The 15,032-nt window shown below is 37.2% G+C and overlaps 1 protein-coding gene across 1 annotated transcript in view; it reads left to right on the forward strand.

Annotated features, from left to right (window-relative positions):
• The window catches only part of SPOPL (speckle type BTB/POZ protein like), a 38,684-nt gene that overhangs the window by 11,523 nt on the left and 12,129 nt on the right, over window positions 1-15,032 (forward strand). Inside the window, exons 2-5 of the mRNA XM_049803460.1 lie at window positions 6,150-6,284; window positions 6,446-6,567; window positions 6,799-6,950; window positions 11,502-11,629. Coding sequence (XP_049659417.1) covers window positions 6,207-6,284; window positions 6,446-6,567; window positions 6,799-6,950; window positions 11,502-11,629 — 480 coding nt within the window. The 5' untranslated portion in view covers window positions 6,150-6,206. The remainder of the gene's footprint in view (window positions 1-6,149; window positions 6,285-6,445; window positions 6,568-6,798; window positions 6,951-11,501; window positions 11,630-15,032) is intronic.

Raw genomic sequence — 15,032 nt, forward strand, 5'->3', positions numbered from 1 at the left:
TGTTTTTAACCTCAGACTTAACCATTTTGATCTAGTTTGTTTTTTTCCTCCACCTTTAGTTTAATATATGTATCCTTTCTTACCCAAGAACTGGTAGGATAGTGAACCTTAAAGCAATTCAGTATTTTTCCCAAGAATGTGCCTCTTCAGTAATATAAAAAACAAAACTGATTTCTTGAATAATAACTACTGATAGGTAGTATTATATATAGTACTTATATATTACTTATATAATACTGTATAATACTTTATTCACTGGTGATCATTTAGTGAGAGGAAATGAAATCAATATCTCTATAGCTAGAGCATGTTTATTTTGAATGGCTTTTTGGAAATGGATTTTATTGAAGGGAAGGCTTATTCACTTCAAATTCTTTAAAAACCCAAAGTTTTGGCTGTACGATTAGACAAACTATAGTTGGTTTCCAAATTATGTATTTACTAGGAATAAAAAAGTTGGAGGAACAGGGTGTTATTTGTCAATTAACCTTCAGAAGGTGATCTTTTATTTCAGCCAGTGATGAAATATAAATATTTACAAAGGGACAAAAGTTAATTCATAACAGCTTTGCATTTCTTGAAGTGTTCAGCCCTGTTCAGGAAAAGACTGTCCCCATTCAAATGGAATATGCAGTACGTGCACGTGGGATTTATTGGCATGGTAATTTTTGGGGCTTTACTTAGAGACTGCTAAATGGTATTAATATTGGTCACTCTTAGACAGTAAGTTACTCTAACTTTTACATTAGCTGTTAAATGCTTGAAGTAGTTTGTTGGTTAGAGACGTTTGATGTTTCAGTTGGGACAGGCTCTGTAGCCTCTTTCTGGGGCATTGTGGAGAGACTGTGCCATCATAGTTTAGAAGTGCACCATGACATTACTGTTAAAAGTTGCTTTGTTACTCAGTTTTTGGACAGGACAGGAATGTAAGCTCACACTGTGCCCACCTCACTCATGTTCAGTTACACCCTGTGATGAGATGTTGGAACTCCTATGATGTGTCAAAATATGGCCAGCCCGGGAGGGAAACACTTTGATCCTGGAGGCTCAAGCAGAGGAAAGAAGGGATAGCAGAGAGAAGAGGGTCAGCAGGAATGGCTCATCTGGTTCACAACCCGCTTTCCTTCTTGCTCTTGAGGGAGCAGGACAGGGTCACTGATTTGCTTGGTGAAATGATCTGTGGGTTAAGTTCTGGCAGGCTGGATTTGACTTTTGGGGTGTGTTGGATACCCTGCGGAAGGCAGTTTATCTAGACATTCCTGCCACTAGTTTGTTGACTCTAATACCTTATTGAAACAAAGATAAAACATTGCTATGGTCAATGGTTAACATGCACACCTGCTTGTATGCACCTGGTACACTATTATTACTCTGAAAGAACCATTAGGATATAGTTTTTACACTGAGCCTCCACTCTTAGACATGAGAGCTGGCAAAAGGTCATGTTAACACTTAGGGCAGTTCTTTGCATAGGTTCATGAAGTGTTTTGTGGGTTTATTATTGCGGGAGTAGAAAATTCTGCTTTGTATGTTTATATGCATGTGTTTCTTAATGAGCTAGTCCTTTTTTTCGGTGAAAAAGTTGAGATGATTCCAACACAAGATGTAAGAGACTGGGAATGTGTTCTTGTCTAGTTCTAAGAGGTTGAAAAGTAACTTTATTTAGAATAATGTTTCCCTTCCTAGAAATTTAGTATTTGTCAACAAGATAATATATTTGTCTGAAATTCGTGTTATATTGGTGTATGCAGTAGCTTTGAATCTAAAGATTCCTTCTTAATAATTAAGATGGAAAGCTGATACAGCTTTTGATGAAATTTAGCGTAAATAAGTTTTATGGAGGGTAGCCCATGCTTACTTTACATTCTATGTGCAGGTAATTAATTGGTGATAATCAAGTTCAGATGACTTGAAGTTTACCACAAGTATTTTTTTTGACTAGGAGAGTACTTCAGTCGTTTCCTAAATAAAATGTGCTTTGAGAAATCCCTTTTTTATGTCTGCCTACTTGCCCACTACTGTTGTGCAAGTAGTACTCAGCTCTGTGAAAATCCTGATTAACAGAGAATGGCCTATTTGGCAGTAATTAGCAGGTGAAACAATACCTTCCTTAAGAGATGCAGAAGTGATAAGCCTATCATGTTTGGGGTCTGGGAGTACAGGTTAAGTAAAATACCTCTGAGTTTTTCTTTGCTCTTTTGTAGTAAGACAATGAAAGCAAACTCTGAGTGAAATCATCCCTGACTGCTGTACCATGTTCAGTATGGGCCTATCATTCCATTTAAAAAAACAACCAAACAACAAAGGTACTTGACACTTTAAAAATGTTTCACTGATTTCCATTTTGAAAGCCAGAAACTTCTTCTGCCCTCATCCATTAAAACCTGTTTTACTGTTCCCAGTGCTGATGGTCAGAGACTTCTGCCTGGCAAAATGGCCACACCGACTGGTTTGTTAAGCCATGTCCAGACAGGCATGGCATTGCCCGAAAACTCGGGGGAGGTATTACCTGATAATGTCCTGTCACCTCTGGTGCTTTGTTCATGGTAACCTGCAGAGGAATAAATGCAGGTTCTAACATGAAAACTGGCCCTCTTAAGTTGTTTCATCCTGCAGATAACAGGCCTGTCTTCCTGCTCTTCATTGATTTAATTCTACTCAGTCATTCTCCAACTGGTTTTGTGAATTGCGGCATGGTCTGTTCGCAACCATTTGATCTAATAGGCTGTGATGAGGGTTTGGTACTTGAAAAACCTTTTTGTCAGAGCTGATAATGGTGGCTAATCAACGATTCATAAACACCTTCTTCAAAGAAGTATTTGGTCTTCTCCCAGAGCAGAGTACAGTATATAGAACAAAGGGTGAGTGTGTAGGTGGATCTTCTCGCCTTCAGTCTGCCCATAGGTCCGCTTTGCCCTGGTAGCCATAGGTGGGTAAGTTGTGTGGTGGCCCCCTCAGTCTGGGTGTCAGCCTGGAGACTGAAAAAAATCCTTCCTTCCCCCAAACACCTCTACACTTCAGGATAGCAACTTTGAAGCTTGTGTTCTCTTTTGCCTTGCAGTGTTGGTAAATATCCCCATGTCCCCACCCAAGTCCTGATTAATGGATTAAGTGAAGTGATGGGCAGATGAGCAGTACTGCTAAACTGTTTCCCTGCTGTTCTCTGGCAGTCTTTCAGTATGTCTTAACAGAGCATCTGATGCTCTGTGTATTCATTCTCCATTGTTCCTTTTGCTGTTGGTTTGTTTCTTTTTAAAAAATTATGCATCCAGGCATATTGAAAAATAAAAGGCTGCTCCTCTATGCAGGCTCCCAGTATGATATCAAGCTGTTCAAAGTTCTTGCTTCTTCCTAGTTTTCTCAATCTAAAAATTTGATTGGCTTAGTAAATCCATCCCCCCAAAAGTGAGATACAAATCTGTTCCTCAAAGACATATCAAGAGCTCAGGGACATCAGTTGTCTGGTTCTAATGCTGTAATGAGAAACTTCGCAAAAAGCTGAAGCTATTCGGAAGGATCTGAAAACTGTACTTACGTAAAAAGCATGGCTTCTGTCAGAACCTGAAATAAATAATAAAAGCCATGCAGGAGGCGGAAGGAGCCTCTGAAGTACAAATGCCCTGGGTAGAACAGGTACAGAGACAAGGCAGGAGAACAACTGAAAATAATTGAAAATAACCACCTTTGCTTAGAGTTAAATTCTCAGTGAATCCAGCTGATTTAGCTGTGAGGCAGGAGGGGGCAAGATAACTACTGGTAGCTGGCAAAAGGTCAATGGACGCTTTCTAAAAAAGGATACTATACGGCAGTTACTTTCAGACTTTTTCAATTTAGAGATCCCTTCAAAGCAAACTTGGCTCATATCTGCTGTTCCTTCATGGTTACTAGGAGCTGACTGGTCTAATGGACTGAAATAATTGAGGAACAAATTAGAGCTGAGACAGTCCTGTGCATCTCACGCAAAAGATAGAATAAGGGATGGGCTCTATTTCTTCTTGGTTTTAGCTTTGGAGAGTTGAAGAAGAGCAAACAGGTTCAATAAGACTGAGGTAAGCTGTTCTAACACTGTCAGGGTATGGTTCTGTATAAAATCCATCATGTACTTGGGTAACACCTTCAGTTCTTACTATTGAATAGGGTGTGCTCCCAGAAATAATGGTACTATAAGTACTAATACTTTATGGAAGAAGGATGTTCACATGTATCCTTCCTAGGAATTTTACTCTTGAGTGGTTCTGTACAGAGAATCAAAACAAATTGTAAACCTGTAAACAAAAATCTATGTAAACACAGCTTCCCCAATACATGTGATTCCTGCTTAAAAAAAATATGGGGCAAACAAGTTCTATTATTTTAAATTTAGGGTGGCTGTTTGTTACTAGTTTTCATTTATGGAAAGTACTAATGAAGTACTGAAGATTGCCATAAATAAATACAAGTTTTATTTGGAAAGAAAAGTAACTTTTGAGAGACAGCTGAATTGTATTTGTGATTACACTTCAGTGTCTTGATCCATATAATGCAGGAGACACATTCAATGATTTTTTTTTTTCATCTCGTCATAGTAGATCTCTTAGTAGAGCTCCGTTAAGGGATCTGGTTTTATAGCATCTGCTTCCTCATCTGATAAAAACTGATAATTAGTTTTGTTTTCAAGGTTTTATACATTTGTGATTCAGAGTGATTCCCATGTCAGCAGGCTTTAATGTGGAAGGGCTAATTCATATCGCAAGTGAGTGAGAAGCAGTACCAGAAAGGCAGGAGGGAAAGCATCCACTGAGGGTCATAGTGATTTGCAGAGATGTCTTCTTCCTGTAGGAGTAATAAACTTGTTTGCATCATGACTGAATTGCATGTGGTCTTGCAGTGTCTTCTTACCAACATAAAACCTTTCATAAAACCTTGTTTCTAAGTGTGTTGCCCATCCCTAAGGAAGAGTTCCAACATGATTAGTGATGTGCAGTCACATCTTCTGAGTAAGACAATTAATGCTCTTCTATCACAAGACCACGTATATGGTCCAGCACTCAAATGTTCCAGGAAGATTGTAGTCTTCTGATCTTGTTTTAGTGATAGCAGGATATGTTTAAAGAAATTTTTTGTACTAAGAGAAAATGTTTTGTGGCAGAAACAATTGTGACTTTCATCTGGTTTGATCAGGATTCATTTCGCCTCTTTTTAGCAACTTAATGGAGCTGCTTAAGTGAGAAGCTGTGCTTCTGGCAGGAACCTGTCTGATGGATGACAGCAAATCCTACCTAAAGGAGAGTCAGCCCAGTAACCCAGAGCTGTGCTCTGACAGGCCCGCCTTCTTTCATTAGCTATGTACAAAGGCTACTGCAAGTAGGGTGACTAATTATGTGTCTGTAGCTAGATGTGATGAATCTGGGCATGTGACTCTATTTCTGATAGGCAGGAGAAATTGTAGAGCTCTGTTAGGTGATAATACATAACAAAATTGCTTTATTTGCTATTAGAAAGTTCTTCAGAGTTGGTGAGTTGACCTAAACTGTTTTTTCAGTTTTGTCCTTTGACAGGGAATGAGCACGTGGTTGTGGTAATTATAGTTCTTCAGTTGAATCTGTTGGTATTAAAGATACAAGGCAACCATGAAAGATGTGTGAAGAAAATACTACGTTAAATGCAAGTTTAATTTCTTACCCTTCCTTGAGAAATTGTTTTGGTTGTTTGAACCTATTCTGCTCCCAGGTGGCTAGGTGCTCTTTCACGGCTGAATTATGTCTGTGTGGACAACTAATGCATTGGCACCAATAACTGAGTACTCACAAGGCCCTAGTTATTCTCCAAATCAAAGGAGAAGATAATGAAGAAATTTATAACATGACTGGTGTGATCAGGGTGGTAATTTGCAAAGGTGATGTCGAAATAAAGTCGTTAGTGGTATTGCATGATGCATAGGCACTTGCTTTTATAAAGTATTGCATGAGGGTTCATCCTGCAGATTTTGAGTGCAAGTGGTCATTAGCGTGTGACACCTAGCTTGTCTAAATATCAAAGCCATTGTCCTCTTGTCACATTTAATTTTCAAATACATCATTTAGTAAACACAGTAATATGGATATCAAAATATGGATTTTCTTTTTCACACTTAAAAAGGGTGAACAAAATTTATGAATTACTTTTTTTAGGAGAATTACTGAAGTTTGGATTGCTATCTTGATACTGTAAACCTGCAATAAGTGGCAATGTCAAGGGTTCCCACCCCACCTCCTCCTGGGGAGATGTCCAGTGGACCTGTGGCTGAAAGCTGGTGTTACACACAGGTAATCTACATAAATTCCAATGGCTTTATTTTCTAGTCATAATTATAATTTAAAAGAATACCTAAGTTTATTGAGTTGTGCTGACAGTTTACGTAGTGCTCATAGTTAATGCTTGATATTTAAGTTAAATTTTATTGACATTTTCTACATCTTTTGTTCAGGTTAAAGTAGTAAAATTTTCCTACATGTGGACCATTAATAACTTCAGTTTTTGCCGAGAAGAAATGGGTGAAGTTTTAAAGAGTTCTACCTTTTCATCAGGGCCAAATGATAAAATGAAGTGGTAAGGTCTTTATTCTAGCAACTCTGTATTGTTTTTTTCCACTCGCAAAGTTATAAAGCTAAATTGCAAATAAATGTTAAAACTCGGACTATCGGTACAGATTGGTTCTAATTTCAAAGTTTCAACAGTCATAAGGGAAACATTTGTTTCGGTATCATTGTATCTTATAAAAATATTTCTGAATTTATTCTGGGTATGGTTTAAAATGTACAATTTCTGCATTTCTTTCAGGTGCCTGAGAGTGAATCCAAAGGGATTAGACGATGAAAGCAAAGACTACCTGTCATTATATTTGCTTTTAGTCAGTTGTCCAAAAAGTGAAGTCAGAGCAAAATTCAAATTTTCCCTGCTGAATGCTAAAAGAGAAGAAACAAAAGCAATGGGTAAGGGAATCTTAATGTATTGCGTGTGGATTTGCAAGAACATTCCCCAAAAAATCAATGTTGTAATTTTTTTCAGTTGAGAACAGAATTTAATATTGAGATAAACTTTAAAATATCTCTTTTTAATATCCTTTTAGAAACATAATTAAAAATCTTGTTCATGTTTCATACATTTCTGATCACTGAGTTATGTTAATTCTATCCTGAGCAGTATAAATTACAGCGTATTACTAACTGTTGTCACTCCAGATTCTTGTCACTTAGCTTTTCTAGCAGATTATTCTTGCTTCCTGTTAGTAGGGGCGTACTTGCTTGTTTCTAGCTACAGTGGAAGTAAGTGTTTGATTTCCATAGTTAATTAGGATAAACATGCATGGTTGTGTTTTTAGACACTCCTTTACAATGTTTTGGTCTATTTCATCTGCTTTACACTGTAATCAGTTTAAAAACATGAGCCATGTACCCAAGGAATTGGAAGACTTTGAAATAATTGGTGATTTGATTTAATTGCCGCCTTGGTATGAAAACTGTATGGGCTCTTAGTTTCAAACTTAAAAGCACAGCCTTCATTGGAAACACTTTTTGTGAAAGCTGCAATTCTCATGAAAATGTGTAATTTGATACTGGTCTGCACTGAGTTGTGCTGTTGCTAGTCCTGTATATGAAGAATCTGTCTACTTTTCTTCCCTCCTCCTACTCCAGGACTTGAGATATCTTGCAGGGTCTGTTCTGTTGCAAGTTCTGAATTTCTTGGAAGAATCCATAGTTCTCCAGTACTCATACCCAAAGTTCATGCTACTTTCTCCTTATGTATCTAGGCCTACTGGTAATCTTTGAAGTAAATCCACAAAACCGAGTTCAAATCTAAAAATTAAATGGTTGGACTTTTTGGAAGGAAAGTAAATGCATATATTTCACTTTGTCCTCTTCCACTGATGGAGTTGGTTGCTTCAATCCCTGCAAGACTCCTGGTTCTGGAGCTTATGTGAACAAAACTTCACTTTTATACATTTGGTGGATCATGGCTTTTGGCTTGAGACAGCCTTCCAGTCCAGTAGTGGGTTGGTGTATGCAATTAAATGGAACTGTGGTGTGTGCATTAAAAAATATTTTGATAATCATAGAATCACAGAATTGTTGAGATTGTAAGGGACTTCTGGAGGTTGTCTAGTCCAAACCCCCTGCTGAAAGCCAGGTCAGCTAGAGCAGTTTGCTTGGAACCTTGTGCTCTGAATATCTCCAAGGATGGAGACTCCCCAACTTACCTGGGCAATGCATTCTAGTGCTTAACTAGATGCTGCTGGTCCTCTTTTGCCTTAAAGGTTCGTTGCTGGGTCTTTTTCATTTGTTGTCCCCCAGGATCCCAATCATCAGTCATCTATTTTCTTCCTGATCAGTAGGTTTGTAGCAGACACTGAGCACAATGTTGCTCCTGTTGGCCTGCCCTCTAATCCGGACCCATAAATCCTCAGCTGGCTCATTGTCCATTTCAAGGCAGAGCTCTGCACATTCCTGCTGTTCTCACGTAAAGGGCAGCTCCCTTGCCTCACCCTCCTGGCCTGGCTTCCCGAAAGAGCCTGTACCTGTCCACGGCAGCACTCCAGCCACATATCCCACCATGTCTCAGGCCAAGGGAGATGGTAGCCCTGCAACTGCACACAGAACTGGAATTCCTCCTGTTTCTTCCCCATGCTGTGTACATGAGTATACAGGTGCTTCAGAGAGGCACTCCTGAAGATTATTTGTTAAGCGTTACTTTAAATGCTAAAAATCACAAGGTGCTAAAACCCCCAAATCCTATGAGTAGACGTGTCTTCGGTTTCTGCAATAGTAGTTGTCCTGTATTTGGCACTACAGGAATTATAAACATCTTTTCATTTTGGGAAATTGCCAACAGAAGTCTTATTTCTTGGACTTTCTAGCCATTTACCATCTGCTTCTGGAGATGCTGTGTTTTTATTTATACAGTATAATGATGCCTCACTTCAGATATCCTTTGTAAATTGGTAATTCATGCATAGACTGCTGTTTCAAGTGATGAAGCTGTGTATAAAATAGTTAACGAACTAACATTTGTAACTTTATTAGAAGAAAAATACATTTACACTTTTTTGCTGCTTTATTTTTGTGGGTTTGTGTACTTAAATTACTGCTGATCAGTTAATTTCAGCAAGTTAACACTGGTTGCTGATAGTAGTAAAATCTAAGTCTGCAGAATAAAGAATTAGGCTGAATCTACAGAAGAAATTTTTTACCCATTTCTTAAAATGCCATTTTCTGGTTTGATTTTTTCATTCAGTTTCACAAGATTTGTTGTGAGTTTTTGGCAAGTTGGTAAAAATTTGAAAACACTAGTCCAGATGCCAAACAATATTTTTTAAAATGGCAGTTTTTCTTCCTTGGCATACAGATTTAAAAATGTGAACAGTGTTCTATGTTTGTTCTGTTGTCCTCAAAGCCCACTCTGCACTTCAGTAAGTGCGTTTCCCTCTGCTTCTGTGCTTGTCGTGATTTAACCCCAGTTGGCAACCAAGCACCACCCAGCCGCTCACTCTTCTCCCTCGCAGTGGGATGGGGGAGAGAATTGGAAGGGTAAAAGTGAGAAAACTTGTGGGTTCAGACAAAGACAGTTTAATAGGGAAAGCAAAAGCCTTGCACATGAGCAAAGCAAACTGAGGAATTCATTCAGCACTTCCCACGGGCAGGCAGGTGTTGAGCCATCTCCAGGACAGCGGGGCTCCAGCACGCCTAACGGGGACTTGGCAAGACAAACACCATCGCTCTGAAAGTCCCCCCTTCCTTCTTCTTCCCCAGGTTTACATGCTGAGCATGACGTCCTATGGTCTGGGATATCCCTTGGGTCAGTTGGGGGCAGCTGTCCTGGCTGTGTCTCCTCCAACTCCTTGTGCCCCCCCCATCCTCCTCGCTGGTGGGGTGGGGGGAGAAGCAGAAAAGCCCGTGGCTCTGGGTAAGCACTGCTCAGCAGTGATAAAAACATCCCTGAGTTATCAGCACTGTTTCCAGCACAAATCCAAAATACAGCCCCATGCTACTTGCTATGAGAAAAATTAGCTCTACTTCAGCTAAAACCAGCACAGCTCTGCATGGGTAAAGGGTTTTTTGTTTGAATTATGTGAGTGTGATAAGGTGAAAGGGATAGACACACCTGCATTGTCAGTTCCTGGGTTGTTCTTTGTATTAAAAAAAATACAATCAAAACCTGTGAAACATATTTTGCCTGATCTAATTCTGGTGAAAAGCTGTTACGAATATCATTTCTCCAGCTATTGGCAGTGAGGACAAAATATTATACATGTATGTTTTTGAACATACACAGTGTGTTATGTGGTCAAGTTTGTTTCAGTGATGCTGTTAAGTTAACCAGTGTAGGGAAGTCTCACTTTCCTGATGTCTATTTTGGACATTGTAGAAATGGTATTTTAACAGATTCTGTCATGAAAAATACTTTGCTTTTATAACAAACTTCTGGAGAGCAATTTAGAAGTTGAATTCAGAAGGCTAGTATCTATCCCTACAGCATATGAAATGGCGACATGTTTCTTGCCTAGCTTTTTTGAAATGAAAGCTCTTAAGAGAACTATTCTTGAGATTCCTCCCCTCCCAGTCTTATTTCAGAAGTATTCTTGCTCTCTATTTTGAACGATCTTTCTAAATATTCAGAATATGGTTTATTCTACATATATTCTCAAAGCCATTCCCAAATAACCTCCTTCCCATGTTTTAGTTCCATGTAAAACTATATGGTGTTCTTTCCTGTGGTTCAGTTTGTGGAACAAGTGGCCACCTTACAGTAAACCTGCAATGTAAAATAGCTAATCTTACTGAATTACATGTATTTGCACTAATATGACGTTGGGAACCTTTTTGCTGGGCTGTGACCATTCAAACTGGAAAAAAAGGGTTGTGTGGTCACAGCAAATCTGATGGATAAAAAAAAAATATCTCATAACTATGGCTAAAAATGTAAATATAAACAATATCTTTTTATTACCAAAAAAGTAGTTTGTTACTGAAAGCTTTTATTTCTGTTTTGCTTTTTTAAATGCTTTTGCTGTATTTCAAAATAATTTCAACCTGTGAAACAAGATTTTCCATTTCAGGAAGAAGTCAAACCAGATTTTTATGACAACTGCAGAAGTGTTGTCAGAATGCATTTGTGATGACAAATTCATTGTAATGGTACTTCCCTGTGAACAATTTCTGTTTTGACACGTTGGTGGTGTTAAACATTAACTGAAAAACTCCTCTCTTGCTGGATGGTGCCTAAGATAACATCTAAGGAGATTATATGGTTTGAATTGCAAATTGTGCTCTACTAAGTTCTATCGAGTGTTTTATAAAATAACACTATTATAACATTTAGAAAACCCAGAACTGATTAAAACTTTTTTTAAAATGACACATGATCCAAATGTGTTAAATTGATTCATTTTTTGATTAACACTTAGCCTTAGTATAGAATTCAGGTGTTGTTATTTGTTGATATTTTTATTTAACTTGCTTATTTGTATATAATTTGTTTTTTATCAGAAAGCCAAAGAGCATATCGATTTGTGCAAGGCAAGGACTGGGGTTTTAAGAAATTCATCCGAAGAGATTTTTTACTGGATGAAGCTAATGGTCTTCTACCAGATGACAAGCTTACGTTATTTTGTGAGGTGGGTATAAGTTTAAGTGGTAAACTTTTAACATAAAATGTTTTCTGCTCTAATGAATAGTTGTTTATGTTGATTTAAGCAGTAATATGCTATAAAAGTTGTCTTCTGTTAGCTATAAAAATGGTAAAATACACATTTACTTGCTTTGTCTGCATTGTATTTTGTTTTCTTTTTTGATACGCTTATACTGAAGTGTAGAATGAGTCTGAATTGATCACTTGTAAACTGTTGGGCTTTTCCATTAATCTGCCAGGATTACATTAGAATCGACCGTAGAATTATTTATGCAAAAGGTGGCTGGTACGTGCTGTCTGTAGAAGTACTGTTTTACTGAGGTCACTTTTATTTAAAGAAGTTTTATTTGGAGTTATAGGATTGCTTTTCACTGGATAAGTAAAAAGAAATGTCTACATGCTGGTTCACATTATTTTAAAAACCCCTAATTGTCAGAATACATATTCCTGTAATATTATAATCGATGGCTTTAACCAATGAACAGGTCTTTCCAGTAAATGAAACACTTTATTTTTATAGTTAATTGTTACATTTTGTTTTCTGAACAAATGCATGTATCCTGTAGAAGCACTGCCTAATACTGAGAATTAATATCAAGAGCTGTGGTGTAAACATAATGTTATGGTGTATTATGGGTCAATTTTATAATATCAGTTATGTTGGTAACCTAAATTGTCATATTAAAATTCAGTAAAACGCTTGCACAATGTTAAAAATGGAAGCTAGAGAAAGTTACAGTGTAAGTACAGTGTATGTTAAATACACATTGGCTGGTTATCTTTGCTGCCATAAAGTGATTAGTGACTTAGGAGGATGATAGATGCTCTAACTGCTAATAACTTTGCTTTGATCTGTGTATTTACAGGAAATGTGTAAAATTGTCTTGGCAAGATTACAATTTAATTATATGTCATTATGCTGTGTAGGAAGAATAATTGAAATGTGGCCCCTGAGACTAGATATTGCAAATATAGTGCATCTTATTTTCACTTAAACAAGTTAAATTAGCTGCATGATAAATTGGTTATGAATACAATTAGTTGGGTGATAAAAGCAGATGTAACAAGTTTTTTAGGGTTCTATAAAGATACTTTTGAGTATTTCCTCATTTTAAGTTTTTCTCATAATGAATACTTTGATGTAAATGAACAGCTCTTCCAAAAACAAATACTATTTTGAAATAGGTCACTATCTAATTTTTATGTATAAAGTTTGGTTTAAAAAAAAATAATTGAACTAATACTGAATTTTCCAGAGAGAAATATTGTTATTTAAATTTTGATGCTAATCTTTAAATACAACTGTTTCCCTAAAAAACTTCTTGATATTTTAATCTGAGTGGCTTTTGTGAAGTGTTTGACCTACCCTGATTATAAATGCTGGAGGAAGTACAACATTTAGTTATGCACAGTGAGAAAGTTAAAATAAATTCTGGCTTGTTCCAGGCTAAAGGAAACAAAATTGGAAATTCAAATAATTTTAAAATTTGTTTATTCTGATGCGTTCTTCTAGCTCTTCAGCTGTCACCAGAAGTAACAGGTGTTGTTAGAAGGACCTGTTTCTATAGACAAGTCTGAAGTTTTTGTCCTTTTAAAACTTAACTGAGTTCTAATTTCCGTGTTTGCCTTCCTACTTGTTATCCTAGTTGGAAGAGTGACTTAACCACTTCTTAAAACTGTTTTGCACTTGGCTTGATGAAGCTTAATGGATACAGCTAGTATTTAGTAAAGGTCACTGAGTACCAACTGTGCTGGTTGGGTTGTCTTTTCTCCCTGTTGGGTTACAGAAGAATTATTTGGTCTTCCATAGCAGCACAGGTATTCTTTTTATGTTGCCAGATGTTCTTAAGGTCAGTTGGATATGTCCTTGGATGGGAAACTGAAGGGTTGTTAGGTTAAACACTTTACAAAGTCTAGTGTTGCCACTGGCAAGTGACCTATTGATTCAATACAACATCATAATTTTATTTTTTTTAAGCAAATTGATCTGTTTCATTCAGTTCTCACTTTCCATATAATCTGAAATTACTGAAGGCTTGAAGTATTTTAATTTGCTAATAGAATAGTAGATAGTCTGCAGGGATGTTTTCCCTACAGATCTCTTTCACAGATCTCTTACCTAGTTTAGGTTGGGAGAATAGTCTAGAGTATCACTTAGATCATCTTTACTATTAGACCTCCACAGACTCAGACCCCAGAAAATGATATACATTATCCATGTTAACTGTCGTCACACGCGGGACTTGAACAAGTCCTAGTTTATACATTTTTTTATATACCCTTACACATGCAATGCAAACAGGGCCCGTGTCCCTAAAGTATGTATGCCGTGCAAAAGCTGCATGTTTGATAACTTCCTAGGAAGTAAAGTAAATCAGACCTTGTGGAGTGCCTGGAAATCCTGGCTAGATTGCTACCACTCTTTAAGATAGGTTGTTTGCTGTTAGTTCTAGCATCTTCTCATTATCCTGCAGTTTAGTGAAGAAATACCTTCACTCTTGCGAGTGATTTTATAATCACAACTCTAAGGTGCCTGAAGTAAGGATTTGTATCAGGTGTTGTGACAATCATAAAACATTCACTTTTAGCCTAAGATGAGTTTTCAATAGTTATGTGGGATTAACTTGATTGGATTTCAGCTTGATTTAAATACATTAAAAAAAGAGAATGCACTTGATTTTTAAACATACCATCTGGACAAGTGAGATATGAAATACCAGACCCCTCTAAGTGTTTGTATTTAGAATCTTTAAAAGTTGTTACTATCTATATACAATACATGCCAGGCCACTCAGTTGTGGGAGACTTGAATTAAAATTTGGCTTTGATTATATCTTAAAAGGATGGCTTACAGCAAATTGTGTTGCACAACTATCAATATATATTAGAAACCATTCTAAAATAGAAGCTTGGAACATCAGAGATCAGTTTATGTACACATAAAGTATGGCGTAGGTCACCTTCCTAGGCACTGTCTATAGCTAACAAGGATGATGTGCGGACAACTCGGATCGTGAACTGAGTCAAGTCTCTGGAGAAGCAGAACTCTCCTTTGCAAACAGAAGATTAGCTTTGCTAAGCTGTAACTCCGTTTGTGTGTATGTATATCTCCTGAAATCACTCTTGTGTGTATGAAAACTGTGAAATAGAGTACACAATAGCTCTATAGATTTTTCAATCTTATGAATGTATAGTCTTATTTTGAAAATGAAATTTTGCAGTGCTTTAGGGTATTTTTTTTTTCTCCTTTAAAAGGTGGAAGAATATAAAGGAATTTCTTATAATCACAAGGCGGTATGGGATGAAACAGGGAATTAGGCAATGATTCAAATCCCCAAGCTGCTGTTTTAATTGGATCATCCTCCTCTTCTGATCTGGAGTTTGGTTTG

The sequence above is a fragment of the Accipiter gentilis genome, chromosome 1 (genome assembly GCF_929443795.1).
Source record: "Accipiter gentilis chromosome 1, bAccGen1.1, whole genome shotgun sequence".
NCBI classification, from domain to species: domain Eukaryota; kingdom Metazoa; phylum Chordata; class Aves; order Accipitriformes; family Accipitridae; genus Astur; species Astur gentilis.